Source organism: Paramisgurnus dabryanus, chromosome 13 (assembly GCF_030506205.2).
Source record: "Paramisgurnus dabryanus chromosome 13, PD_genome_1.1, whole genome shotgun sequence".
Classification (NCBI taxonomy): domain Eukaryota; kingdom Metazoa; phylum Chordata; class Actinopteri; order Cypriniformes; family Cobitidae; genus Paramisgurnus; species Paramisgurnus dabryanus.
Window position 1 is genome coordinate 9,564,450 of NC_133349.1, and position 26,803 is coordinate 9,591,252.

At 43.0% G+C, this 26,803-nt stretch overlaps 1 protein-coding gene across 3 annotated transcripts in view; it reads left to right on the forward strand.

Annotated features, from left to right (window-relative positions):
* Positions 1 to 26,803, forward strand: part of rbms3 (RNA binding motif, single stranded interacting protein) — a 179,217-nt gene that overhangs the window by 99,691 nt on the left and 52,723 nt on the right. For all 3 annotated transcript variants that reach the window (XM_065298561.2, XM_065298560.2, XM_065298559.2), the window contains exons 5-6: positions 22,634 to 22,791; positions 25,526 to 25,605. In XM_065298561.2, the coding sequence (XP_065154633.1) occupies positions 22,634 to 22,791; positions 25,526 to 25,605 (238 nt within the window). The remainder of the gene's footprint in view (positions 1 to 22,633; positions 22,792 to 25,525; positions 25,606 to 26,803) is intronic.

Sequence of the window (26,803 nt, forward strand, 5' to 3'; positions counted from 1 at the left end):
CACTTTGATCGTATGAAACTGGGAAAATAGAAAAACCTCAATAGCACAATTCCAAAATATAATCCGTTCTGTAAGAAAAGCAATGATTCGCTTAGGAAATCCTTTCATTTAGATCTCCTAAACAAGCGTCACTTTTTTTGCCAGTGTCCTGGTAATACATCAAATAAACTGCCTCCCAGGGTCTCGTTTTTTAAATGTTCCCACATCTGTTCGCCAAGATGCTGCTGCTAAAGCCGCTTTCTGATGCGGTCCCTCACCCAGAGCTGTCAAAATGATTTCTGCTGCTTCTCTCTCTCTCTGCTCTCTCTCTTTCTCTCTCTCTTTGTATTTATCTTGGAACATTTAAGGCATATTTTTAATGCCAAGCATTATCCGTGACTGCGGTTTAGTTTTGGGTCAAACATAGACGTGTATGTTACACAAAACCAATTCTTGCTAATAGTGGATAAAAAAACACCAAACCTCATCCAGATCTATACTGCTATCCTGTTGTTACCATTTTATATTAGGGCTTTGGCTCTTTTAATGGGATAGTTCACCCAAAAATGAAAAACAAGATACTATGGAAGTCAATGGTGCTACAAACATTCTTTAAAATATCTTCCCAGAACAAAGAAATTTATACAGGTTTGGATCAACTTGAGGTTGACTAAATGATGACAGAATTTACTTTACATTTACACTCACCTAAAGGATTATTGGGACAACAGTTCAATTTCTCATTAATGCTATTATCTAATCAACCAATCACATGGCAGTTGCTTCAATGCATTTAGGGGTGTGGTCCTGGGCAAGACAATCTCCTGAACTCCAAACTAACTGTCAGAATGGGAAAGAAAGGTGATTTAAGCAATTTTGAGCGTGGCATGATTGTTATTGCCAGACGGGCCGGTCTGAGTATTTCGCAATCTGCTCAGTTACTGGGATTTTCACGCACAACCATTTCTAGGGTTTACAAAGAATGGTGTGAAAACGGAAAAACATCCAGTATGCAGCAGTCCTGTGGGCGAAAATGCTTTGTTGATGCTAGAGGTCAGAGGAGAATGGGCCGACTGATTCAAGCTAATAGAAGAGCAACTTTAACTGAAATAGCCACTCGTTACAACCGAGGTATGCAGCAAACCATTTGTGAAGCCACAACACGCACAACCTTGAGGGGGATGGGCTACAACAGCAGAAGACTCCACCGGGTACCACTCATCTCCACTACAAATAGGAAAAAGAGGCTACAATTTGCACAGCTCACCAAAATTGGACAGTTACAGACTGGAAAAATGTTGCCTGGTCTGACGAGGCTCAATTTCTGTTGAGACATTCAGATGGTAGAGTCAGAATTTGGCGTAAACAGAATGAGAACATGGATACATCATGCCTTGTTACCACTGTGGTGGTGGTGTAATGGTGTGGGGGATGTTTTCTTGGCACACTTTAGGCCCCTTAGTGCCAATTGGGCATCGTTTAAATGCCACGGTCTATCTGACCATTGTTTCTGACCATGTCCATCCCTTTATGACCACCATGTACCCATCCTCTGATGGCTACTTCCAGCAGGATAATGCACCATGTCACAAAGCTCTTATCATTTCAAATTGGTTTCTTGAACGTGACAATGAGTTTACTGTACTAAAATGGCCCCCACAGTCACCAGATCTCAACCCAATAGAGCATCTTTGGGATGTGGTGGAACGGGAGCTTCGTGCCCTGGATGTCCACAAATCTTCATCAACTGCAAGATGCTATCCTATCAATATGGGCCAACATTTCTAAAGAATACTTCCAGCACCTTGTTGAATCAATGCCACATAGAATTAAGGCAGTTCTGAAGGCGAAAGGGGGTCCAACACAGTATTAGTATGGTGTTCCTAATAATCCTTTAGGTGAGTGTACATTTGTGATAATGGCCCAATAAGCCAAAAGCTCACCAATGTATTTCATGTAAACACTGTTTCTTGGCTTATTCAATCTGATAATTTACATTTGTTCAAATCGTGAGGGACAAATCCATACATTTTATCAGCTGGGAACAAAACCAATGACCTTTGTGCTGCTAACGCAATGCTTTAGCAGTTGTGCTACAGGAAAACACTTGCCCTTTTCTATTTGTTTGTCTGTGATGAGCTGAATTTTAATCATTATCAGTATATTGCTGTGCATATAAATATATTATTGACTCACAAAGATTGTAAATGATACGTACTGTACTCAGCTTAAAATACACAAAATATCTGATGTGATATCTCTATTTCTCGCGTCTGACAATCCCTTCTCCTCGTTTCTGTTTTGCACATTTTGTTTTGTTTTCTCAAGATTGAGGTCTCTGAGATTGATTCAAGCTTTGCTGGCAGCCTATGTTTGTTGCTACCCATAATTCACTGCTCTACCCCATGACTGACAGCACTGCTCTGGATTGGCCGCTACAGCTTTGTGATGGATTATTCTGGAATCAAATGTATTACTATAAACACACAACCATTTGAAGTGTTCACCAATTTTTGTGAACAGGTTAAACACAAAAATGTACACAAAACGTCTCGGTTACGTATGTAACCCTCGTTCCCTGAAGGAAGGGAACGGAGACGTCACGTCGTGACCGACGAATTGGGAACCGCTCCGCGGGTGACCTATCTACTTCGAGAAACTATAAAAACGCCAATGAACTTGGCATGCAGGTATTTGCATAATGCCGGCGCCGCCCCGCCAGGTGCGTATATAAGCCGCAGGTGCACAATACCAAATTAGCTATATTATTGCTGAGAAGCCGAGCAACAGTGCCCGGCCTAAAAAACAGCAATGGAACAGCAAACTGTGGCGACGGGACGTGACGTCTCCGTTCCCTTCCTTCAGGGAACGAGGGTTACATACGTAACCGAGACGTTCCCTTTCAGTCGGTCACTACGACGTCACGTCGTGACCGACGAATTGGGAATCCCTACCAAAACGCCACTGCAGCTGAACCCTTCCAGTGTCTGTAAAAGCCCTCCGCCCTCCACGTAAGGGGCGGAACCTAAGGCGAAATGCAGAAGGCCGGTCACTACCTGTTCCTTAACCCACGATAGTGAAGCAGCGAACTGGGGAAGCGTCTAAACTGAGCGGAGCTAGAACACTGCGGAAGCCATCCCCTAAGAAGGTTAAATGGATGACATAAAATATGAAACAACCGATAGGTTGCTCATAAAAAGTCTCTGAACAAAACATAGTATGCAGAGAGATGCAGAGCAGGCTCTGCTAAGGAAAACGTGGAGGATTAGTACCCCACGGAGTATACACACAAATGAACCCCACGTAGGGGACAAATGTGGACGCCTAGCCTACACAGGTTTACAGAGAATACATCAGTGATAGGTTGACAGCGGATGCTCCGCAACACCAGCTATCAGGGCGGTGGAGGAGAGGCAAAAACAATTTTTTAGACGTTTTTGCCCCGATGGCCTTCCATATTGGTGCAGATGTGCAGCACCAAAATAGAGGCTCCAAGCCGACACACGAGCCGACCCTCGGCATTCTTAACTAGTTCGTAGAAAGAACCCGAGTGGAAACCGGTTCGACACGAACACTATAGAATCTTGTGAACGTATTAGGTGTCGCCCAGCCTGCAGCTCTACAAATATCTGTTAGCGAGGAACCGCGAGCCAGTGCCCAAGATGATGCCACACTGCGTGTAGAGTGGGCACGTAAATTAAACGGACAAGGCACATTCTGCTTTTGATATGCAAGGGCTATAGTATCCACAATCCAATGGGACATCCTCTGCTTGGTGACAGCTTTTCCTTTCTGCTGACCACCGTAACAAACAAAGAGCTGATCTGAGGTCCTAAAGCTTTGCGTCCTGTCTATATACACACGTAGTGCACGAACAGGGCATAACAAAGCCATGGCTGGGTCTGCCTCCTCCAAAGGCAGCGCTTGGAGGTTCACCACTTGATCTCTGAAAGGAGTGGTGGGAACTTTGGGCACAAAGCCGGGCCGGGGTCTCAGTGTTACGCTGGATGCAGCCGGCCCGAACTGAAGGCACGATACGTCGACCGAAAATGCATGAATATCCCCTATCCTCTTAACAGAAGCCAAAGCAAGGAGAGTTAATGTTTTCATAGTAAGAAATTTAACACTCACACTATGCAGAGGCTCAAATGGGGCTTCCTGGAGTGATTTCAGCACCAAGGACAGGTCCCACGGAGGAATAGAGGGAGGACGCGAAGGATTCAGTCTTCGAGCGCCTCTGAGAAATCTAATGACCAGGTCGTGCTGACCCACTGTTCTACCGTTTACGGGTGAATGGTGAGCTGATATCGCAGCGATATCGACTTTAATAGTGGATGGTGACAGCCTATTCTCCAAACGGCGCTGGAGATATAAAAGCACAACACTAATCGGGCATTCTCGGGGGTTTTCACTTTGGGAAGAACACCAGTCGACAAACAGGTTCCATTTAAGCGCGTAAGCCTGTCTCGTAGACGGCGCTCGCGCTGCAGCAATAGTGTTAGATACCTCTTGCGGTAAATCACTCAAATCCTCCGTGCCCCGTCCAGAGACCACACATGGAGGTTCCACAGGTCGGGGCGCGGGTGCCATAATGTGCCCTCTTGTTGAGAAAGAAGGTCCTTCCTCAGGGGAATCTTCCAAGGAGGGGCTGTCGCGAGGAGAGAGAGTTCTGGAAACCAACTCCTGGTTGTCCAATACGGTGCCACCAACAGCACGCTCTCCTCGTCCTCCCGGATTTTGCATAGGGTTTGCGCAATGAGGCTCACCGGAGGGAACGCGTATTTGCGCATGTTTCGCGGCCAGCTGTGTGCCAATGCATCCACGCCGAGCGAGTCGTCGGCTAGTGAATAGAACAGGCGACAATGGGTCGTCTCTGGGGAAGCAAACAGATCTATCTGCGCTTTGCCGAAACGTCTCCAAATCTGCTGAACCGCAATGGGGTGGAGTCGCCATTCGCCGGGACGCGCAGCCCGAGAGAGCGCATCCGCCTCTACATTGAGCGTGCCCGGGATGTGAATGGCACGAAGAGACCTCAAATTCTTCTGACTCCAAGTGAGGAGATGACGGGCGAGATGCGACAGGTGACGCGAGCGTAAACCGCCTTGACGATTGATGTACGCCACGGTCGCAGTGTTGTCTGTGCGAACTAATACATCTTTGCCCTGTAACTCGTTGCTGAAACGGACGAGCGCAAGATATACAGCCCACATTTCTCGGCAATTTATGTGCCAATGCAGCTGGGGTGCCGTCCAGACCCCCGAAGCCGCAAGCCCATCGTACGTGGCCCCCCACCCCGTGTCCGAAGCATCTGTGCATACTATTGCATGCCTGGAGACCTGTCTCAGAGGCACACCGGCTCGGAGAAACGCACGGTCTGACCACGGAGTGAAAGTGCGACGACACGCAGGTGTAATGATAACACGGTGAATGCCGCGCAGCCACGCTCTCCTCGGGACTCGATCGTGAAGCCAATGCTGAAGCGGTCGCATATGGAGCAGTCCGAGCGGAGTTACAGCTGCGGCTGCTGCCATATGCCCCAAAAGCTTCTGAAATTGTTTCAGCGGGACCGCGCTCTTGCTCTTGAATGTATTCAGGCAAGTCAGAATCGACTGTACACGCGCTTCTGTTAGACGAGCTGTCAAATCGATCGAGTCCAGTTCCATACCGAGAAAAGAGATTCTCTGCACGGGGCAAAGCTTGCTCTTTTCCCAGTTGACCCGAAGACCCAAACGAGCGAGGTGTTTCAGAGTTAAATCTCTGTGATCGCACAGCGTCTGACGTGTTTGAGCTATTATGAGCCAATCGTCTAAATACGCGAGAATGCGCACACCTTTCTCTCTCAGGGGTTTTAAAGCCCCCTCCACTACTTTGGTGAATACACGGGGAGACAGAGAGAGCCCGAATGGGAGGACTTTGTACTGGTATGCTCGCCCCTCGAACGCAAAGCGGAGAAACGGCCTGTGCCGGGGGAGAATCGATACGTGGAAGTACGCGTCCTTCAGGTCGATGGATGCGAACCAATCGTTTGGACGAATGCATGGAAATATGCGCTTGGGCGTCAGCATCTTGAACGGCATTCTGTGAAGTGCACGGTTCAGCGAACGCAGGTCCAGGATCGGTCGCAAGCCGCCGCTTTTCTTGGGTACAATAAAGTAAGGGCTGTAAAACCCCGACCTCATCTCGGCTGGAGGGACCGGCTCGATCGCGTCCTTCGCCAGTAGGACAGCGATCTCCGCACGGAGGACGTGCGCATCGGCAGCTCTCACCGCAGTGAAACGAACGCCGGAGAATTTGGGGGGACGCCGGGCAAATTGGATCGCGTAGCCGAGACGAATCGTGCGTAAAAGCCAACGCGACGGGCTGGGAAGCTGTTCCCACGCCCCCAGACACCGTGCGAGAGGGACTAAAGGCACGATCGGTGTACCCGCGGCGGGCGCAACGGAGGTGATCGCCGGTGTGTGCGTATTGGCCGCACCGACAGCAGTGTTGTGCATGATAACACTCACCTGAGTCCGCTGCTGGGTGGGTGAGTAAGGGAGGCTCTGCTGAAGACACCTCACGCCACTCGATGCACCCTCTGGCGAAGGGGGAGGAAGACGATGGGTTATGAGCCCGTGATTGCCTTCTTTCCCCTGAGAAGTCAGAGAGCGCGATGGGGTTATGAGCCCGTGCGTTGCTCTCGTACTCCTCTGATGAGTCGGAGAACGAGGGGGGGTTATGAGCCCGCTCGTGTCTCCGGCGCTCATCTGAAGACCTAGAGATGGAAGTGGAATTCGCTCTTTTTGTGGAATTGTGGGTGCCGACTGAAAAGTCGGCGGAACAGAAAATTGAAACAAAGGATTCCCCAACCGGCCCTCCTCCGGTGGGGGGAGTGGTGCTTTCACCATCTCCCGAAGAGCGATCCCCTCCATCTCTAGGTCGCCCGTCTCAGGGCCGCTTCGATTTTCTTTTTCCACCCTTTGAAGCGGGCTGAGCGGGCGGGGCGGGCTGCTGACGACCGGTTCCTCGCTTCTTAGAAGAGCCCCGGGGAGGAACGGAGGCGGCCGCCGCAGGACGCCCTCGGCGAGGAGCAGGCTGAGGTGCCGACGTGGACGGGGCAGGCGCAGGACGCTTCCGACGTGGCATGATCTGAGCGATGGCCTCAGTCTGCTTCTTGGCCGCGGAGAATTGCTGGGCAAACTCCTCGACCGTCTCGCCGAACAGGCCGGTCTGGGAAACCGGAGCATTCAGGAGCCGGGTCTTATCAGCATCCTTCATGTCCGCCAGACACAGCCAGAGATGGCGTTCCTGGACTACCAGGGTAGACATCGCACGCCCGACGGCGCGTGCGGTGACCTTGGTCGCACGGAGCGCCAGATCCGTAGCCGCACGCAGTTCAGAGAACTCCGCCGAGTCGTGACCTCCCGCGTGCAGGTCCCTCAGAGCCTTAGCCTGGTGGACCTGCAGCAATGCCATGGCATGCAGGGCAGAGGCTGCCTCCCCACAAGCCTTGTAAGCAGCACCGGACAGCGCCGAAGACTGCTTACAGGCCCGTGAGGGGAGAGTAGGCTGGTCCCGCCAGGAGGAAGCGACACCGGCCGGACACAACTGCATCGCGACCGGCCGCTCCACTGACGGGATACCAGTGTACCCCTTGGCATCTCCACCCTCGAGAGAGGTGAGGGGTGAAGGCTGAAACGGTCGGTTCCGGGCGGAAAACGGGGTTTTCCACGACCGCGTCAGCTCTTCATGCACCTCGGGGAAGAAAGGCACCGGGGGCGAGGACTGAGAAGCCCTGGCACCCCCGAAGAACCAATCATCGAGGCGGGACGGTTCAGGTGGGGGAGGTTTAGTCCACTCCAAGCCGACCGCCTCCGCCGCCCGGGCGAGCATGGCTGCCATCTCGGGGTCGAACGCAGAAGCCGCAACCTGGCCCGAAGGCGGGAGCGGATCCGGATCGACGTCCGAGGCTGACAACCCCCCTTCCGATGTTACGGTGGACATCGCGTCGGGTGGAGGCTCGACAGAGCGCGAGGACACCGTAGAACACGGGCCGCTCGTCTCCATCGGGACCTCCGCTGGCAACGGATCAGGGCGCTGAGAGCTGCTGGACGAACCAGCAGACCGACCCAGCACCGTTATACGGAGATCATCCTTCGCAAGTCTGGTAGCTGCGCTCTTAGCAGCACCAGACTTGGAAGGCGGGCGCCGTTCCCGGAGAAACGACACCCGTCTCCGCAAATCCGCCATAGTCATGCCCTCACAGATGGAGCATGAACTATCACGCAACGCTGCCTCTGCGTGCTGGAGCCCCAGACACGAAAGACAACGCTGGTGGCCATCCCGGGGGGCGATGAACACACCGCATCCAGAAACCGAACACGGACGGAAATCCATCTTTAAAAAGACGACCCCGACCGTGACACGAATGAGTGGCTGTCTTTAAAAAGACACAAAGCTCAAACGTGCTGCTCTTTTAGGGAAATCACTCTTTTTGTGCGAGCTGGTGAAACACACAGGGAGAGGCAACGCACTCACTCGAACTCAAGTCCTAAATTAAAGAGACAGAGAGAGAGAGAGAAAGGGTGGAGAAAAAACACTGCGAGCCTCCGCTGAGGTGTCTTTGCCCAACCAACTTCAGCAAGCTGAGATCTTATTTTCTTCCCTTCCAGAACAGGATCTACGAAGATCAGATAGAAAGCTTCTCGAGAGCAGATGTCTGCCGGCTTCGAAGCAATAAAAGCTAATTTGGTATTGTGCACCTGCGGCTTATATACGCACCTGGCGGGGCGGCGCCGGCATTATGCAAATACCTGCATGCCAAGTTCATTGGCGTTTTTATAGTTTCTCGAAGTAGATAGGTCACCCGCGGAGCGGTTCCCAATTCGTCGGTCACGACGTGACGTCGTAGTGACCGACTGAAAGGGAACCCCATCTTTTCCATACAGGCTTTACTTAATTACATGCACAGATTCGCTTATATTACGCACAAACACGCACAGCTAGTCACACAAACAACAAATGCAGCCCCTCTGGTTGGGTCTCTTTAACAAGGTAATGCATCATAAATTCATTTGGCTCCCGGTAAACATTGTTGAAAAATGAGAGTGATGGATGTATGCCACAGGGAGGAGTGCCACATGCTCCTGCAGTGTGCACGGATATGTGAGGGAGAGAGAGAGAGAGAGAGAGAGACTGTGACTTACTACAGTATATAAATGGTCGTGGGTGATTGTATAGACATTGAGTCGTACACATGTTTTCAGGTCATGGGCTGCTAATCTTTATGGTGGTCATTTAGCTGTAGAGGGACCTTCAAGAGAGATGGAACAGGAAAGGAAAAGCCAGCAGGAGCGAGCGGTGAGCAGCGGGACGGAAAGAGCGTGAGCGTGAGAGCTGCGTTTTCCATTCAGCTGCATCTGCATTGCAGACACTGTCTTTGCATCTTTGCACTTTTAAGGCCTCAACCAATAACTCAAGTTAAATTTTGACTAGAATTTAATTTAATTCAAGTTCTTTTTTGTTTAACCAAAAAATATGATCTCTCTTTAAATCTTTTTTACAGTTGCTTCATCTGCACACAATAAGGCTTAACAGAAAATGCTCAGAAATTTGGTTTTATGAATAATAATGATAAAAATAAGTAATGCAAACAATATGTGCCCACACACCTTCTGTGCATGGCTCCTAAATATTACGTTTTGCATATAGATTAATCTCATAAATATAGGAGGCATTTCGGTGAGCTGCAGTAATTGATCTGCTTGCAAAGTGGCATTCAGTTTTGCATTTATCCATACATTTCTTTCTGCTTGAAACATTGTTAGTGCATTATTTATATTTTGCAATGTTATTTTAATTAAACTCGTTCAGTTAAATTTCCCAGGATAAAATGTACACCTTGAATGCACTGTAAATCGTGTCTGCTGAATAAATATATGTAAATTTCTGTCTTGCTTTCATTATATTTATATAATCATAATTCTAAAGAATAATTTAATCACAAAACATTTTTATCAGAAACAAAATGCCTGCAGTATTGATCAGTATGGGGGCATTTTGAAACATTAGCCAATTCAAAATCCACTCTTGCCCCTTTTCTGGATAAAAACTCCTAATTTCCACTCACGATTGCAATTATTGCTGCCCATTTATTCTCCTTCCTCTTAAAACGAGGAGCGGCGGTCCTGATGCGGTGATTAACTCGAAATTGCAACAGCTGTTGATGGCAACTCCAATTAAGACTCCAGGCATCAATTTAGTAGCAATCTATGGCATTAGTAAGGTTTCATTTTTCCAGCCCTGTTAGCCACCTAATGCTGACAGAAGCCTGTCACTCAATTCAACCAATTCATGTGATTGGTCAAAGAATAAGAGTACAGAGAGCAGACTGCAACTGGGTGCCTGTAGTTCGGCATGCTGCTATATGTGGTGCGCACTTTCGTCTACAAGTCACTATGAGATTTTTTATAGAAACTTTTGTTATTTCCACAACATTTTTAAATTGATTAAAGACTATAGTTAAAAATGCATTGTTGGTTAGGTAAAATAGTTTTAAATGAACCTATGCTGTACTTCATCCCAAAATGCTGGGTTGTTATGGACATGTTGGAAATTTTCTCTGGACATGTGGATATTTTCACGCATTTGGGTTTATGCATGTTCATGTGGCTAAATGGGTAGATGATTGTGTTTGTACAGCAAGGGTCATGGTTTCGATCCAAGGAAACACAGGAAGTCGTTTTGGAAAAGTGTGCCGAATGCGTAAATGTGTAAATATTTGATCTATGCGTCATTGAAATAACACATTTTGTAATACAGTACATAATATTATAAATTCGATATTATGTGAACTTTAAAGAAATATGACACTTAAATCAGTTAAGCAGTTTCAACGTAGTTTCAAAGGACTCTAAACGATCCCAAACGAGGCATAAGGGTCTCATCTAAATGATTGTCATTTTTGGCAAGAAAAATAAGAATTATGTGCTTTTAAACCACAACTTCTCGTCTTCCTCTGGACCTGTGACGCGCCAGGCCGACCTCACGTAATTGTGTAATGCCGTGGAAAGGTCACGTGTTACATATATGAAACGCACATTTGCGGACCATTTTAAACAATAAACTGACACAAAGACATTAATTAGTATCATTCCACATACAACAACGTCGGAACGGTCCTCTTTCTCCACACTTGTAAACACTGGGGCGGAGTTTCTCATTCGTCATCCGTGACCTCTTGATGTGATGACGTATTGCGTGAGGTCACACTGGCGCGTCACAGGACCGGAGATAGACGAGAAGTTGTGATTTAAAAGGGATTTTTTTTCTTGTTAAAAATGACAATCGTTTCGCTAGATAAGACCCTTATGCCTTGTTTGGGATCAATTAGAGTCCTTTGAAACGGCAACTTTATACTGCAATAAAACTGTTACGTGTTGGGGTCCATTAAAGTCCATTAAAACGAGAAAAATCCTAGAATGTTTTCCTCAAAAAACACAATTTCTTCTAAACTGAACAAAGAAGGATATCAACATTTTGGATGACATGGCGGTGAGTAAATATCTGGATTTTTTTTTTTTCAATTTAATAATCCTTTAACTGACACTGTCCATAAAGATTACTGACATGAAGCATTTGAACGGGACTAAAATCACTGAGAAGCTCTGATAAAATTGCTTTACCCCACCTCCCTATGTAAAACTATAATCACGTCTGAATAGTACTTTAGTTTAGGAAGTTCAGGTGCCGTTTCATGCTTTATGTACCATTACAGTATAGTAGCTTGACACCTTCGACTACAATGCACTTTTGTAATCCTTTACAGTCCAAAACAGTTTTTTTTGTCCATCTGAACCTTTTATTCCTCTTTGCCAGTGCTTCTCTTCTAGTGTAGCTTTATCTTTATAAACTTTAAAAAGGCCAAAAACCCAATATCCTTACTGTTACAAATGATATTGGGGTTTGGTTTGCTCGGTTCAATTAAGCTGCCAGAGATGAAAAACTGTAATGTAATGTCTTGTTGAATAGCAAGGCCAACCAATACTATCACTCTCTCCTGTTCAAATCCCATTTCTTTTTCTTTCTAAAAACAGTAGCACGTACTTCAGTGTGAAACAGCTTAAGTTTTAAGCTGTTTAGCTTATCTCTCAAAAGAGCAATACACTGATGAGTTTCTAGAGAAAGATATTTCTTTCCACCAGTGTTTAAACCGAACATGCAATGAAAGTTTCCTCAATAATTCAGCGACTGACAATGTAGTTACCACATTTATGCAAGTTGCATAATCTTCAATTGTGCTGAGATTATGTTAAACTTTTCTTTAGTACTTTATGGCACTTTAGAAGAGGTAGGCAACATTGATGCCTTAGTAGGCTCCTGTATAGCTCAGTGGTAGAGCACTGCATTAGCAGCTCAAAAGCCCATGGGTTTGAACACACATATTGAGATACGGAAAATGTTTAAAACAGCGTTTGTGCTCGTGGATGTGTGTGTGTGTATGACCATCCGCTCTGGTGGCAGCTTTTTCCAGTCAGAGATGAGCGTATGGCTCAAATGTTTGAGAAAGCCTCCCTCACTAATTCTTAAATGACCAGTAGGTGGCGGAATGATAAAAAAGGTGAAGCGTTTACTGTTATGTCATCAGTACAATGGCCCTTACCCAAATGGCACAATCCGGACTTGTGGACTTCCTCAGAGTCCACACTTTGATGACATCATGTAGTGCAGACTTGAGGGACCCTTGACGCAAGTCCACAAGGGTGCACCGGAGTCGTATTTTGGGACAGACTTGAGCATCACGCCGGAAATAGGAAGAGAAGTTGCCCATCATTGTGAATTCCTCCTATCCATCGTCTGATTGCTCTTAAGCAAGGACTTCTGGGTTGGTAAAGTGCGTGAAGCCTGCAGCAGTGCAAGGATGCAAAGGGGGCGCTGATGAGCACACTTCGGAGCGAAAAAATGGCAGATGGGACACCCTACGAACTCGTAGGCTAAGTGAGCATGCACAATTTTAGGCCACAAGACCGAAGTGCGTCATTTGGGACAGGGCCATGATTGCACGGCTGGGCCAATCAGAAAAGAGCTGTTATATAAATCTATATATCTCTAAATATTCTTTTCTATATGCTTCTTGGTGATGTTTTGTTATCATGTTAAGGTGTCTTTCATAACAAGACAGAAGATTTATTACCCGACTATGTTAGTGCCAGAAGCCTCCAGTGTCTCTTTATATGGTCCTACGATGTAATCGAAAGATGATATCGATTTTATCATTCGTCTTTAAACAACCATCATTTTAACATCCTAATGGATCCTCCAGCTTTCTATTCTCACCCAAGCGTCCTGTTGGTCTTCACTGGCAGAGCTCCAACTAGAGCACACCGTCCCTCTGGGCCAATCAGCTGAGCATGGCTGCATTGGCCGGGCTGTTAGTTCTGGCTGTAATGCAGGCGATGGGAATGTGTGTGAGCTTACTGTACCCAGTTTAATCTCTGTCCTCTCTCTGGAATGCTGAAGTATTGCTTCAGTGCCATGGGCCGATCTAAGCATAGCTCTGAAAGCAACATCAGGCCAGGACAAACCTTGAAAACCCCGTGCACAAACATCACCCCGCTCTCCATTTGCACGTGAGACTTCTTGAATTTGCATTTTGTGCAGATAAGGTTTGCCTGTAACGAGACTCGTGGGCACCGAACGGTTTAGATGTTATTAAATATTTACATTGTGTTCATTAAGCATTTAAAAATCTATTTTAAGAGCCATCTGAAAGTCTCTGTCTTTCAGTAGCCGTCACATGGTCTTTTCACAAAGTTCCTGTTTGAAAGAACGAAACAGAGTTCTGACTGTTCTGACGGCTCAAAGGTCCGGGTCAGGCGCAGATTGCTATGACATTCACAGATGCTTTGCTCAAATCCCCATTGCTCAGTTCTGGGAAAGAACTGCAGAAGCAAGAACAGGATGAACTCTGGCTGTTTGTTGCACTGTGTAATACGGAAATCTGCTTTTCTTTAGTTCCTGTGGTGACAATAAAATTGTTTACTTTTTTTGCTCTTTTTTGGATGCTGCAGGCCAATAAACAAACATCTTATGTAAGAACAATATGACTTTTTTTTGACGTGTCTCAGTAAACATTAAGATTATTATCTATTAAGACACTTTTTATCAGGTTTGTAAATAAGATATTTATTTGGTCACAATGAAAAGGATATAAAGGATATACACATAATTTTAAAAGTAATTTAAACCAGTGGTTCTCAAACTGGGGTCCGGGGCCCCCAGGGGGGCCGCGAGATGGTGCCAGGGGGGCCCCAATTTTATGACATTTTATAAAATACATTAATTTATCATGAATTCTGTGTAATTAAACAAAACAAAAAAAGGCTACTAACCAACAGCAATACTTTGTATAACTTAATATGTTTTGTTGAATTAAAATGTTACATTTTAGAACAGTTTTTTGTCATAAATTTTCTTTGGGGGGCCGCGAAGGAATGCACCGTAAACAAGGGGGGCCGCACGCGGAAAAAGTTTGAGAACCACTGATTTAAACATTTGTGTAACTTGAAAACTCTCCTCTATATTATTCTATCAGAGCAATGTCTTCAACGGGACAAGGACCCCTTAGATAAGAGAGTCATGGAGCATGGACCCCCTGATACTAAGAGCCAGATTTACTAACAGCGCAAACCATCATTTTGGCGTTAAATAACGACTGTTGGTATTTACTAAAGACGCGCAGAGGATTATCAGCGCTGAAAAGGTGTAGTTTAGTTATTTTAGCGATTGACCTTATTGCATATGCATTTCTAGTTTCCCTTACAGACGAAATTTATGGGAGGAGAGTATTGAAATGATTCACGAATCGCGATATACTAATGTTTGCACGTGTGATATTACTGGTATTTGCACTATTATTTAAGGCGGGTGCTTGATTTTTGAAAAACACTTTGGAAAAAGTAGTTGGGCCGAGTACCAAAACACACTTGTAGCAAATCATCAGTAAGGGGCGTGTCTACTAACCAACATTGTTGCCTGGGTTGCGTATGTGTTTGGCGGGCCTATCAACAGAAGGTCCAGATTCTATTGAGGTAGGGGCGTGTTGGTTTAGGGGATGTTTAATATCAACATTGGCTTCAGAGATCATGCATCTCGGCTTTAATGCCCAAAAAACATGTCTTAAATCAATTTGTACTTATAAGGCTGCAATTGTTGCTGATAGGAGATGCATCGCATTGATCAGAGAGCGCGCGGTACAAGGCAGAGGATTTTTTAACACGAATGCCAGGAACAATTATTCATATATTATTCAAATATATTGTTTATCGTCTTAGGCACAATCTAAAGCCAAGTAAGGCACAACTATTGACCAATCAGAATCAAGAACTGGAACTAACTGCTTTATAAATAGAAACAAACCATATTCTCACACAGCCATAGGTTAAAGGCGGGGGGCATGATTTTTGAAAAACACTTTGGAAAAACACACTTGTAGCCAATCAGCAGTAAGGTGCGTGTCTACTAACCGACATCGTTGCCTGGTGTTTCGTATGTGTGGGACGGGTCTATCAAAAGAAGCTCCAGATTCTATTGGGGTAAGGGTGTGTTTGTTTAGGTGATTTCAATTATCAACATTGGCTTTCAGAGATCATGCACCCCACCTTTAAGACAGTATATTAGCACTATTATGCATGCTTTTGTTGTACATGCTTAATTTCAGTTGTTAAAGCAGATTTTATTATTATTTTAAGGAATTTGCAGTGTAATACATTTACATTTTACCTTTGAGATGGACAATTTACATGAACTTTCAGTTCATGAATGGCACAAAGACTGTCTATTCTGGTAAGGATAGAGGTTGTGCATAAGTCGTCAATGCAGACGTACTAATAATAATCGATTCTGTTGTAAAAGCAGGTTATTTTATTAAGTGGAGTGCTTCGCAAACGCGTCTTTTTGCCTCTCTGTGTTTTGCTGTGGGTGAAGAACGCACGCATGCTACTTTATAATTCTGAGGTCATTTGCCTTTCACGTGGTCGGGGGTCATTATTGTCATGAGTTTGAGTTGCGCAAGTTTATTTTCTGTAGTAGAACAACATGCAACGAGTCTGCTGCATCTTGGGAAAACTTGTTTGGAAAGCGCTATTAGTCCCAATTTCAATTTGACTATGAACCTTGCACCATCAGTACCACGGCGCACGTTTCATTGATTTTAAATGCGATAGTTTTGTCACAGTTTATAATGCAGACGCTTTACAGCATTAACAAATCTGAACAGTGTTTTTATGATGTAGAGACATGATCAATTGTGACATTGACAGGATATGTATTTTGATATCAGTGGTTGGATTACGTAATTGTATATCATTCATATTCACAAATAGTAGCATCAGGCAAAGAAGACAAAGCATACGCACATACTTTATGAAACAGACTCTCTCTCTCTCTCTCTCTCTCTCTCTCTCTCGTTCTCGCTCTCTCTCTCTGGATTTAATTAGTTTGTGCCCATCATCCATAACCAGTAAAGGTTCCTGGTTTGTGGACTTGAAAGGTAGAATCTGAGGAGAATAATTTGATCAGTTCAGAAGTAGCTCTGTTTATCATCATAGAGGCCAAAGCCACTGAGATTAATCAGCTACTGTTTATCCACACAAGCATAAATGTAATATAACAACCTAAATGCAAGATGTATATAAAGAGTATGCCAACAATTCTACCAGTTCTTGTAATAGTCTATTGATGGTATAGTTACTAATAGTTTTCCATTAAGAGTCTGCAAATCTGCTTATTTATTTTCACAGTTAAAGGCAGGATAGGCAGGAATTATCTAAAAAAACTTTTTTACAAATTTGTTTAAACTGTCTTTATATACCAATACATAAGTAAAATGTAAGTACTCTGAAAAAGAGAGTATAAAAATCGAGTGTCTGTAGACCACTGAGTGTCTGTAGACCACTGTTTTAAACACAGCTCATTTTTCCATTCACTCCACCCCCTCCCTTCTGGGTTTCTTCTAAAGCCACGCCCCCAAAACACATGAACGCGCGACGCTGCCGGCTCTGCTGGGAGCGCGGTGTATGTAGTAACATCATGTCACAATTACATGTAATAAATCACCTTTATCACTATGAATATATACAAATATGATGTCTTTTAGTACTCACTATTAAGCCAGTGTTTTGCATGGAAGAGTTTCCCTGATGAAAGCATTGTTGACTCTGATGAGGACTACACACCGGAAACAATACCGCTACCGCATCGTCGACTCACGGAAAAGCCACGCGATATTAACTCTCGTTTGATTTCTTCGTTTATTCCTTTGTTTGACTTCGCTGAATGCATATGCAGGTACTGTGAGTTCTGAATGCACTTTCTCTGGCATACTTTTGCTCTTCCTAGAGTGCCTCGTGCACGTTCAAATCAATCGGGTGTGCGCATGTGTGGGCAGATCCCATAGCAACAGGGGTGGTGCCATGGTCGCGTGAGAGAGTGATAGTTGCGCAAGCCAATCATTTGTTTCATCCCGAAGTTTTATACTCTTTTTTTGTATTTGTATATAAAGACAGTTTAAACAAATTTGTAAAAAAGTTTTTTGATAATTCCTGTCTATCCTGCCTTTAAGCCCGGACTATAGTTTTTTTTTTTTTTTTTTGCGAATGTACGTGCATGTGCATTGCAACAAAATGCAATGCATCTCCTGTGCTACATACTACATTCTCCTGTATGCGCATTCACAGCCGACACGTGCAGAGTATACACGGTTACAACAATCAAGCGTTGCGCATACAGTACACGCATACTATTTTGATCACGAAATTTGCGTCATGCGTATGCGTAAAAACGGGGCTATACTTCTAGGTTTACATACAAGTGCATTTTATTATGCATTTAGCTCTGTTTCTTCCTTACGTCTGCATAAGTACAGAAAGAGCTGGAGACGTTGGGTCCTCAGGTTGTGATGACAGTCCACAGACATATGTTAATCTAAAGTTTCAAAACAGAAGCATACTTAAGCATACTGATCCATCTGGAAGGTATATATATCACACTCACAGCCCAGCTCTGTTTTTAGATTCGTTCGAGGGCCTGAAGGAAAGGCCGGTGTTTTCATTTCATATTCATAAATCATTCATACATCTCACAACGTCAGTCCTTTAGAAAATCAGCCCCTCGGTTTTATATTGAGATTTGAAATGTATTTTCTCATCCACATCACAGGAATAATGCCTCAGCCTGCCACTCTTTCCCAGCTCACACATTTGACAAGAGTGACACATTTATGAAATATTTTCACTGTGCTCATATTCTTTTGTATTTAAGAGGGTTTGCCTCAAATACAATTAAACAGATGTTTTACTGTTTGAGAGGAACAGGCCGGAAATGAGGGTACAGTGCAGTTTGAAACGATGACCCCTGTGCCTTTGCCGCTGGGCAGGGGGGCAACAAGTGGCTGCATTGAAGGTAATCTGAGGGAAAGAGCTCCTGTGGCTCAGTTGGTAGAGCATTATGTTAGCAATGCAAAGGTGGTGGGTTTGATTCTCAGGGAACACACATAATTTATGTGTTGAATGTAAGATGTAGCCTACTTATAGTCCCGTACTTACGCCGTAGCCTACGTCGTACCGTGACGCACACCTCTTAAATTATTGGTCTATAGCGATATAAAGGTCGGAGTATTTCTGGTTCATTATACATCAGAACTCCTGCGTAACTGTCATCTGAATACATTGTTTTATAACAGGAGGAGATAAAATTTTACAGATGCCACCTTAAGAAGCAATTATCTTACATTGTTTTCCCCATCATCTTTAACAGTGATGTTTTTGTTTACCCTTGACATAAGTCAATACCATCACTAAAGATTTTATGTTATTTTATAATTGCTTTCTAGCATTTTTATTGTTTTCATTTTCAGTGTACTTCATATAAAGCTCATATAGCCTATTTCTTACGGTCAATTTTCAAAAGGCTTACAGAAGACCCTAACAAACAGAGCAGTTGATAGTATAACCCATTAAAATGCCCTGCGTGGGGGTTCAATAACCCGTTTGGATCTCAGCCAGGCAACAAGAGCGACTAGAACATCTGGTCTGTGAGATGTCATAAACCGACCACAGTTGCGCTTTTAATCACTTTCACTTAATAAAGAAGTAATGTTCACCTGCAGGGCTGGGCTTCACACATAACATTAGACATACGCACATGTCAGATAATCCCTTAACTTGCCAGCAACACTTTATTCTCTCTCACATAGATTCCATATTTATAGCAACTTTCAGAGCATTTAAGCTGTATGTTTCAATACTACAGTATGTGCAGTCCCTAAGATTCAAACCCAAGACCTTGGTTGTACTAGCTGAGCGACAAGAGCGTATGGTGTTTTACGAAGAAGCAAATATATAAATTGAAGCTGATCAGACCAAAAAAGTATGCATTTGTATATGATCTCGTCCTGATATCTGAAAATATGCAGGGTTCAAAATGAACTCATTTCCCCCCAGCCATATTTTGAAAAGTTGCCCGCCATCATTTTTTGTCATTTTCGGAAAAGTTCCACAAAATACCTTTCATTTATTATATTTTATTTATCAATAAAATATTTTTTTCTAAAAATATATAAACATACAAATATATCAAATTTAAGAACAGACCCTCTGCTTTTAAACAAACAATAAATAACAAACAAACAAAAAAAGGGGAAAAGCATTTAATCCATCTATATTTTTTTTCTGCTTATAAACTCTTAAATATGGGTATTTTTCTTTAAAAATATATTTTTTTTTGCAAAACGCTGAAATAAATGCAAGGAATTTTGTAAGAGATCAGATTCAGAACGATTATCAAAGCATAAATAGAATTTAAAATTTGTAAATAACGTTTTGTAGCCTCTTATGGAACGGCTGAAATTCCACAAGGGGGCGCATTTGTTCCTCAGACGTTGCACAATAAACATGACATCCGAATATATTCATTATAAATCATGAATGAAAAGTGAGATTCGAACGAATGTCTGTTAGTGAACTTATTGTATACACTATTTATATCGTAATTCGGTCAGAAACGTCAAGATTGTGAGATGAACAAATCGTTTTGGATTAAAAGGCTTGGATATTCCATTTCCTTGGACTTTTGCGGATTTATGAACAATTTGTTTTGGACAATTTCACCGAAGCGGATAAAGGAAAGATTTTGAAGGTAAGTAAATATCCTAAATCGGCGCCGCCCGGTTCAGGTAACTAACAACTAGATTACAGTTTTATGACTGCTAAAAATCATATTATGCTTTTTGTGTGCGCTTAATGGAATCCCAAAAGTCTAAGCTTTACAACGATGTGCCGCATGACCGTATATTTTAAAGATTTAATGCTTCAAAGTTACAATGACGTAATGCAGCCTCACGTGCAAGGGAGGGGGTGTGCCGTGTACGGCACAGTGTTCCTTATCAGGTTAAAAATTGGGAAAGCCATCTAGTGGATAATCGCGGCATTGCCGATTAACATAAAAATTCTTCAGAAACACTTTTTTAAATAACTTGTCAATGGCGGGGAAAGAGTTAATCTTGACAGGACAGTAAAACACATTCGTTGTATGTGAATTTGTTTGAAGTAAACATCATATTTATTTGATTTTTGTTCACAATAGGTCCCCTAGGAGGTTACGGACCCCCAAAACCAATATCATGGGAATTTGTTGGTATTTTACAATTTTGCCAATTCACATGAATTTGTATCATGTACGATTATTAGAAAATAAAAACAATAATGAAACCCCACCCCCAAACCGTTCGTCACCTATGCAAAGCGAAACGTATGAATTTGGTTGTATGAATTCTAGGAGGTTGCGCACGTAGATATGTATAATAAATACTAGATGTTAGGGCTGTGACGATAAATCATGCAAATGCGCGTTTTCTCAATGAATGAATTTGAATGAATTACTGTGAAAACCCGCCACATCCAAAAGCCAGAAGGTGGTCTCGTGTAGAAACGCCATTTGTGCCAAAAGAAGTAGCGTTAGAAACGCTTTTCCAGGAAATGTCTAAAGGGATGTTTATATCGCTTCAGATTGGTTCAGGTATTTTCATGATAATAAAAATATTTTGAATGATTGTGTCTGACGAGTGTTGCTTTTTAAATTCACATTATAAACGATTCAAACTCATAGTGATTTTAGATTAATAAAGACTTGTTCACAGAGCCGTGCATGTGCATGAAACACAGAATTGGAGCCTTGCGATTCAGAATTGATTTCAGGCAGGTCTTTTTAATGGGGAACGCGATGTATCGTTACAGCCCTACTAGATGTCTGACGGCGGAGTCTCTAACGTCATCACCGGCGGCCATCTTGTCTCAGTCAGCTCGCTCACTCAAACGTACAAATGTGGTTGTATGAATTCCTGTATGAATTAGCCTCCCCATAAACTACATATGAATTGCTATGAGATTGTGTTGGGACCACCGTTATGGATTCGTGGCTCATACCATCTGTTCGCTTGCTTTGCGATTGTTACTGCGGTTTGGTGTGGCATCCTGTCGAACATTTTAGCTTGAGTTTCAAAGAGACACATGGATGTTCTCTGTCCAAGTGCTCTAATGCTGCTCATTTTGAACTTTGTACTGTACACACACAAACCCCCTTCAACCAACATCATCCAGTGTCTGTGTTTTATCCTCTCAGACCCCCATTAGCCGCCTCACAGTGTCTCTAGAAGAGGCCATCGACACAACAATAGATTCCACCAGTGCGTGTTTAGGAGAGAGAGAGATGTTTCCAGCTCAGGCCCTCCAGCGTCCCATGTTCTTCATTTACACAGCTTTCATTTTTAACAACTCACTCTTTCCTCCCCCTGGGTCTCTAGTCCCCCATCACAAAAGCAACATGGGAGAGCTCAGTCAAAAATGCCCCTGGACACATCTCACAGATGTGTCCACGTAAATTTTAACAGGTGCATGTGAACAAAAGGGGCATTTCTGAGCTGTTGTGTAATAGGTTTAAAAAGATGTTTCTTTGTTCACATTTCCCATTACTGTATGTATGACACATTCACTAAAATGTATTTATGAACTGCTTTTAAAACATGAAATTTAAACGCTCTTACAGTCCTCCATATTGGAACTCTCCATTGTCTTACCAAATTGAGGAGTTGAAATTATAATTTGGTCCATTTGTGGCAATAGCGCTTTCTTTAAAGAGTAACTAAACCGTAAACCAACTTTTTTTAGTTAATGATCTGTAAGAATGATGCTTTATTAGTGCTGTTCATTGATTTTAGTAATTTTTTTGACATTTGGACATAAAGTGTTTCAATACTACAATATATGGTGTAAAAACATCTGAGTGCTGCCCTCTTCAGGTTGAACGGTGGCTACTGCAGTTGAATTTTCCTATTGGATGTTGGGTCCAAGAAATAACTCGTGACGTAAGCAGGTTCAAGCTCACCACGCCCTTGTTACGATCTCACCACACACTTAGTTTGTCCCCTCTATCTCCGTTGGGATCTGCCCACTTTTCTTGCATTTTTCAAATATCGCAGTGGGTGGAGTCAGGCTCTGACCAGGGGTTTAGTTACGCTTTAATCATCCAGTTTTTTGTCTGAATGAACTGCAAAGTGGACCAGATTTAAACCGATAACCGAAAGACTTTCCTAATGTCAACCCTGTGTGTGTTCTCTCCACAGCAACAAGAGCAAGACCCCACAAACTTGTACATCTCTAACCTCCCGGTTTCAATGGATGAACAAGAGTTGGAGAACATGCTGAAGCCTTTCGGACATGTCATCTCCACACGGATACTCCGAGATGCCAACGGGGTCAGCCGAGGGGTCGGCTTCGCCAGGTACTGTAACCTTGACAACCGATACATAAAAAAACATATATTTTTTAGTTTAATTTCCTTTCTGACCCCCTCCCAACCTTTGTGTGGCACGCGCGGGGCGGGTTGGCTGGTTTTCAGGGTCACTAGCTGTGTAAGAGATCCCAGCAGAGGCTGTGTGTGAGTGTATGTATGTGTGTGCCAGCCAGGCAATTAGCCGTTCAGCCATGATTGGGTGAGCAGAGCTGAATGGGGCCGCACAGAGGAGAGAAGCCACTCCAGAGAGCAGAGACTAAATAAAGTCTCCCAGCAGCCCGAGACACTACATAACACCCTCGCCGCTCCTTATTTTTCACTCTGTCGAACACTCCATCCCTCATCCTTTAAATTAAAATGTAAAGCAGAGGATTAAAGAGCAAACTTTTCATTGGCTACACACACACTGCAAAGTTATGGGAGTGAATGCAGAAGTGAATCCACTTAATTGTTGTGTGTGAACGGCATACAAGAGTCAAAACCCAAATTGTGATGATTGACAGTGAGAACAATAGCACTTCTTGCTTCAAGTCTTGCTGTATTTTTACAGATATTTATATCAGACATGCTTATTAGTTTAAACTGTTTGGTAACATATTTGGGGTCATACACAGAAAGGCCGCCCAATATATCGAAATTAGTGCAGTATCGCAAATCTCAATATCAGGGTTCCCACGGGTCATGGAATTTTTTGAAATATCATACAATTTTAAAAGGTCTTTTCCATACATAAAAAATCAGGGAAATGTATTTTAATTTTTAATCATGGATTATCAGGGATGTTTGTTGCTTTAAATTTAGTTTCCATTAATCAAATTGTAATCCACTTGTTAACTTGACGTAAGGAATATAATTTCCGGGTCCAAGCCTCCGCTGACTACAATTTAAACAGCTTTATTATTATTTAGCTTTATTAATTTCACACATTTACATGTAGGCTACATTTTTATGAACTTAGTGTACACTACATTATCCAGGCTCACGGCATTGTGGACATAAGTTAGCTTTTTAGTCAATGTCAGGGAATTTGACTCAAAGTGAGAACCCTGCAATATGCATTTTTGCAATCGATGCAGTTTTGTAAGAAAAATATCAATATTTAAAGCTTTACATAATATAACAACTAGCTTCTGATAATGACGGATGCGAGTTCACGCAAGAAGGCATTTCTAGCATATGATGTACGACGTAGCGCACAAGACATAAGACACAAAGAGCAAAACAAAGCGCCAGTCAGGAAATAGAAATCTAAAACAGGGATTTTTTTCCGCATTAGTCACTATGCCACTATGTCTCGCACACTATGTCTCGCACACTATGGGCCCTATTTTAACGATCTAAGCGCATGGTCTAAAGCGCATGGCGCACAGTTTATGAGGGCGTGTCCGAATCCACTTTTGCTAATTTAACGACAGGTAAAATGGTTTGTTCGCCTAGCGCACAGTCTAAAAGGGTTGTTCCTATTCCCCTAATGAGTAATGGGTGCGTTTTAGGCGTAATGTGGAATAAGGCTCATCTCCCATCCCCTTTAAAAGCCAGTTGCGGTCACACCATGCCGGTTCCATATTTAGATGCCGGAATTTGTAAACTGAAAAACTAAGCGTAGGAAGAAGACCACCAGTTAAAAAAATTGTTAGTCTAAAAATACTTCATTTGTAACAAACAGGAGATAAAGAATTTACAAACGTGTGGAGAGCTGAAATGTTTCAGCACTCACACAGCACCGTGCGTGTTTTGAAAAGCATTACTTAAAAAAGGTTCACATCTCAACATATCCACAGGTACAAAGTCATCATTTACAATAAATCCATGGGGTAGCATTTAAAAAAAAAAACATTAAAAAATAAATTCAATATTTGCATTTGTTTAAAGCAAAACATTTCATTACTTATAAGTGAAGCAGCTCTTTACGTCTTCTAACGTCTCGTAATCGGTCCTCATTTATGTCCAAGAGACTCAATAATAATCTTTTACATTTTAATCCTTTAATTTTTTATATTTAAAAACGTGTGTGCTGCTGCGCATCCATGTGTGTGATAAGCAAACTCGCATTGTTGTCCCGTTTATAGGCGCATATTAATAACGCACTCTTAAAAAAATAAAACAATATTGCCATTTAGACCAGATTGGCATAGTCTATTTTAGTTGCCTCAAATTAGCAACGCGCCAACAATGTGCCTAAACACACCTTGTTTTCAGACCAGAACGTCCATGGGCGCAAAAATGGGTGCAAATGTATTTGCTTTTTAAGCAACGTGGCGCTGAACGTGAAAATGATAACTGCACCGGGCTGAAACTACCAAAAAACACTTGCGTCGCATTGCGCCGGGTGTTTGATAGGGCCCTATGTCCTACGTCTTATGCTAATACGATAATCATATAAATGAAAAATGGCGAGAGGGTGAGTAAATCATGGGGTAATTTTAATTTTTGGGTGAGCTACCCCTTTAACAAGCAGTTGTCAATGCAGTACGAGACATCATGCAAATTTATTAAAAAAATATATACAATATCCAAAAAGTCACTCTTATTTATAGCATTTTTTTGTTTGTTTACAGATCAGGCCTAGACACCCAATTTTAGAGACAATCATGTATAGCTACAATACAGTGTCTATGTGTGCATAAATATAAAATTAATGTGCAAACTCCTATAAAAAGTCATGACTGACATCTTTAATTTGGATTGTCTCACATTATTTCTCTTTCTCTCTCTGTCACAGGATGGAGTCCACCGAAAAATGTGATGTGGTGATTCAGCATTTCAATGGAAAATTCATAAAAACCCCACCAGGAGTACCAGGCAAGTCAACAGCACTGACATCATGTCCTAACCAGGCACTTCACATTTCACGTTCGGTTCAGACAGAAAAATTACTTGCTGCTGGAAACATGACACATTGTGCCTGGATAGGACATGGTGTGAAGCTCTATACACTAAACCTTCACATGTTTCTGTGTCGTCTGTACAAGTCCTGTAGTTTGAGCAAGTATAGACTTCCACCCACTTTCTGACTTTCTTACTAAAATTATTTGACAGGAACAGATTTATAGGTTTATTAAGCTTTAATTTAAGTTTGCTAAGAGAGTTTCCTGGAGGCTTAGACTATACTCTGAAAACAACTCAAAATATGGCATATAAAATGCATTTACCTTCTATGATGTGACACATTTCGGAGTTTTAACAAAAGGTACTGTGGGATTATAATGAACAGTAGAAGAGAGTTTGATTGGATTGTAAAATGATAGGATATCTTAAAGGGATAGTTCGGCCAAAAATGATATTAAACCCATGATTTACTCACCCCCAAGCTGTCCGACATGCATATGTCCATCATTTTTCAGACGAACACATTTTCAGTTATTTTAGAAAAAATTTTCAATCTTTCAGTTAATCAAATGTAAAGTTACAGGGTCCACGTCCTTCAAGTCCAAAAAATGTGCATCCATCCTTCACAAAATAAATCTAAACGGCTCAAAGATGATAAACAAAGGCCTTGTGAGGGTAATCCACGGCGTTTTGTTGTAGAAATATCGAAATTTAAAACTTTATAAACGAAAATAACTAGCTTCTGGTAACGTCGCTCATCTGTATTCAGGAGAGAGTATCAGCGTAGTGTGCGCACTTTTTTTAGTAACGTATGACAAATTCGGAGAGCGGGGGCACAGAGCAGCATCACAGAACCCTCCATAAACTCGTACGCTCTCATGTTGAATGCGTACGTGACTAAGATGGTGGCTAGTTATTTTAGTTTATAAAGTTTTACATTTCGATATTTCTATAACAACACCGTGCGGATTACCCTCAGAAGGCCTTTGTTTGTCATTGTGGAGCATTTATTTTGTGAAGGATGGATGCACATTTTTTGGACTTGGAGGACCTGGACCCTGTAACTTTACATTTGATTAACTGAAAGATCAAAAACATTTTTGAAAATGCGTTCGTCTGAAAAATTATTGACATATGCATCTCAGACGGCTTGGGGGTGAGTAAATCATGG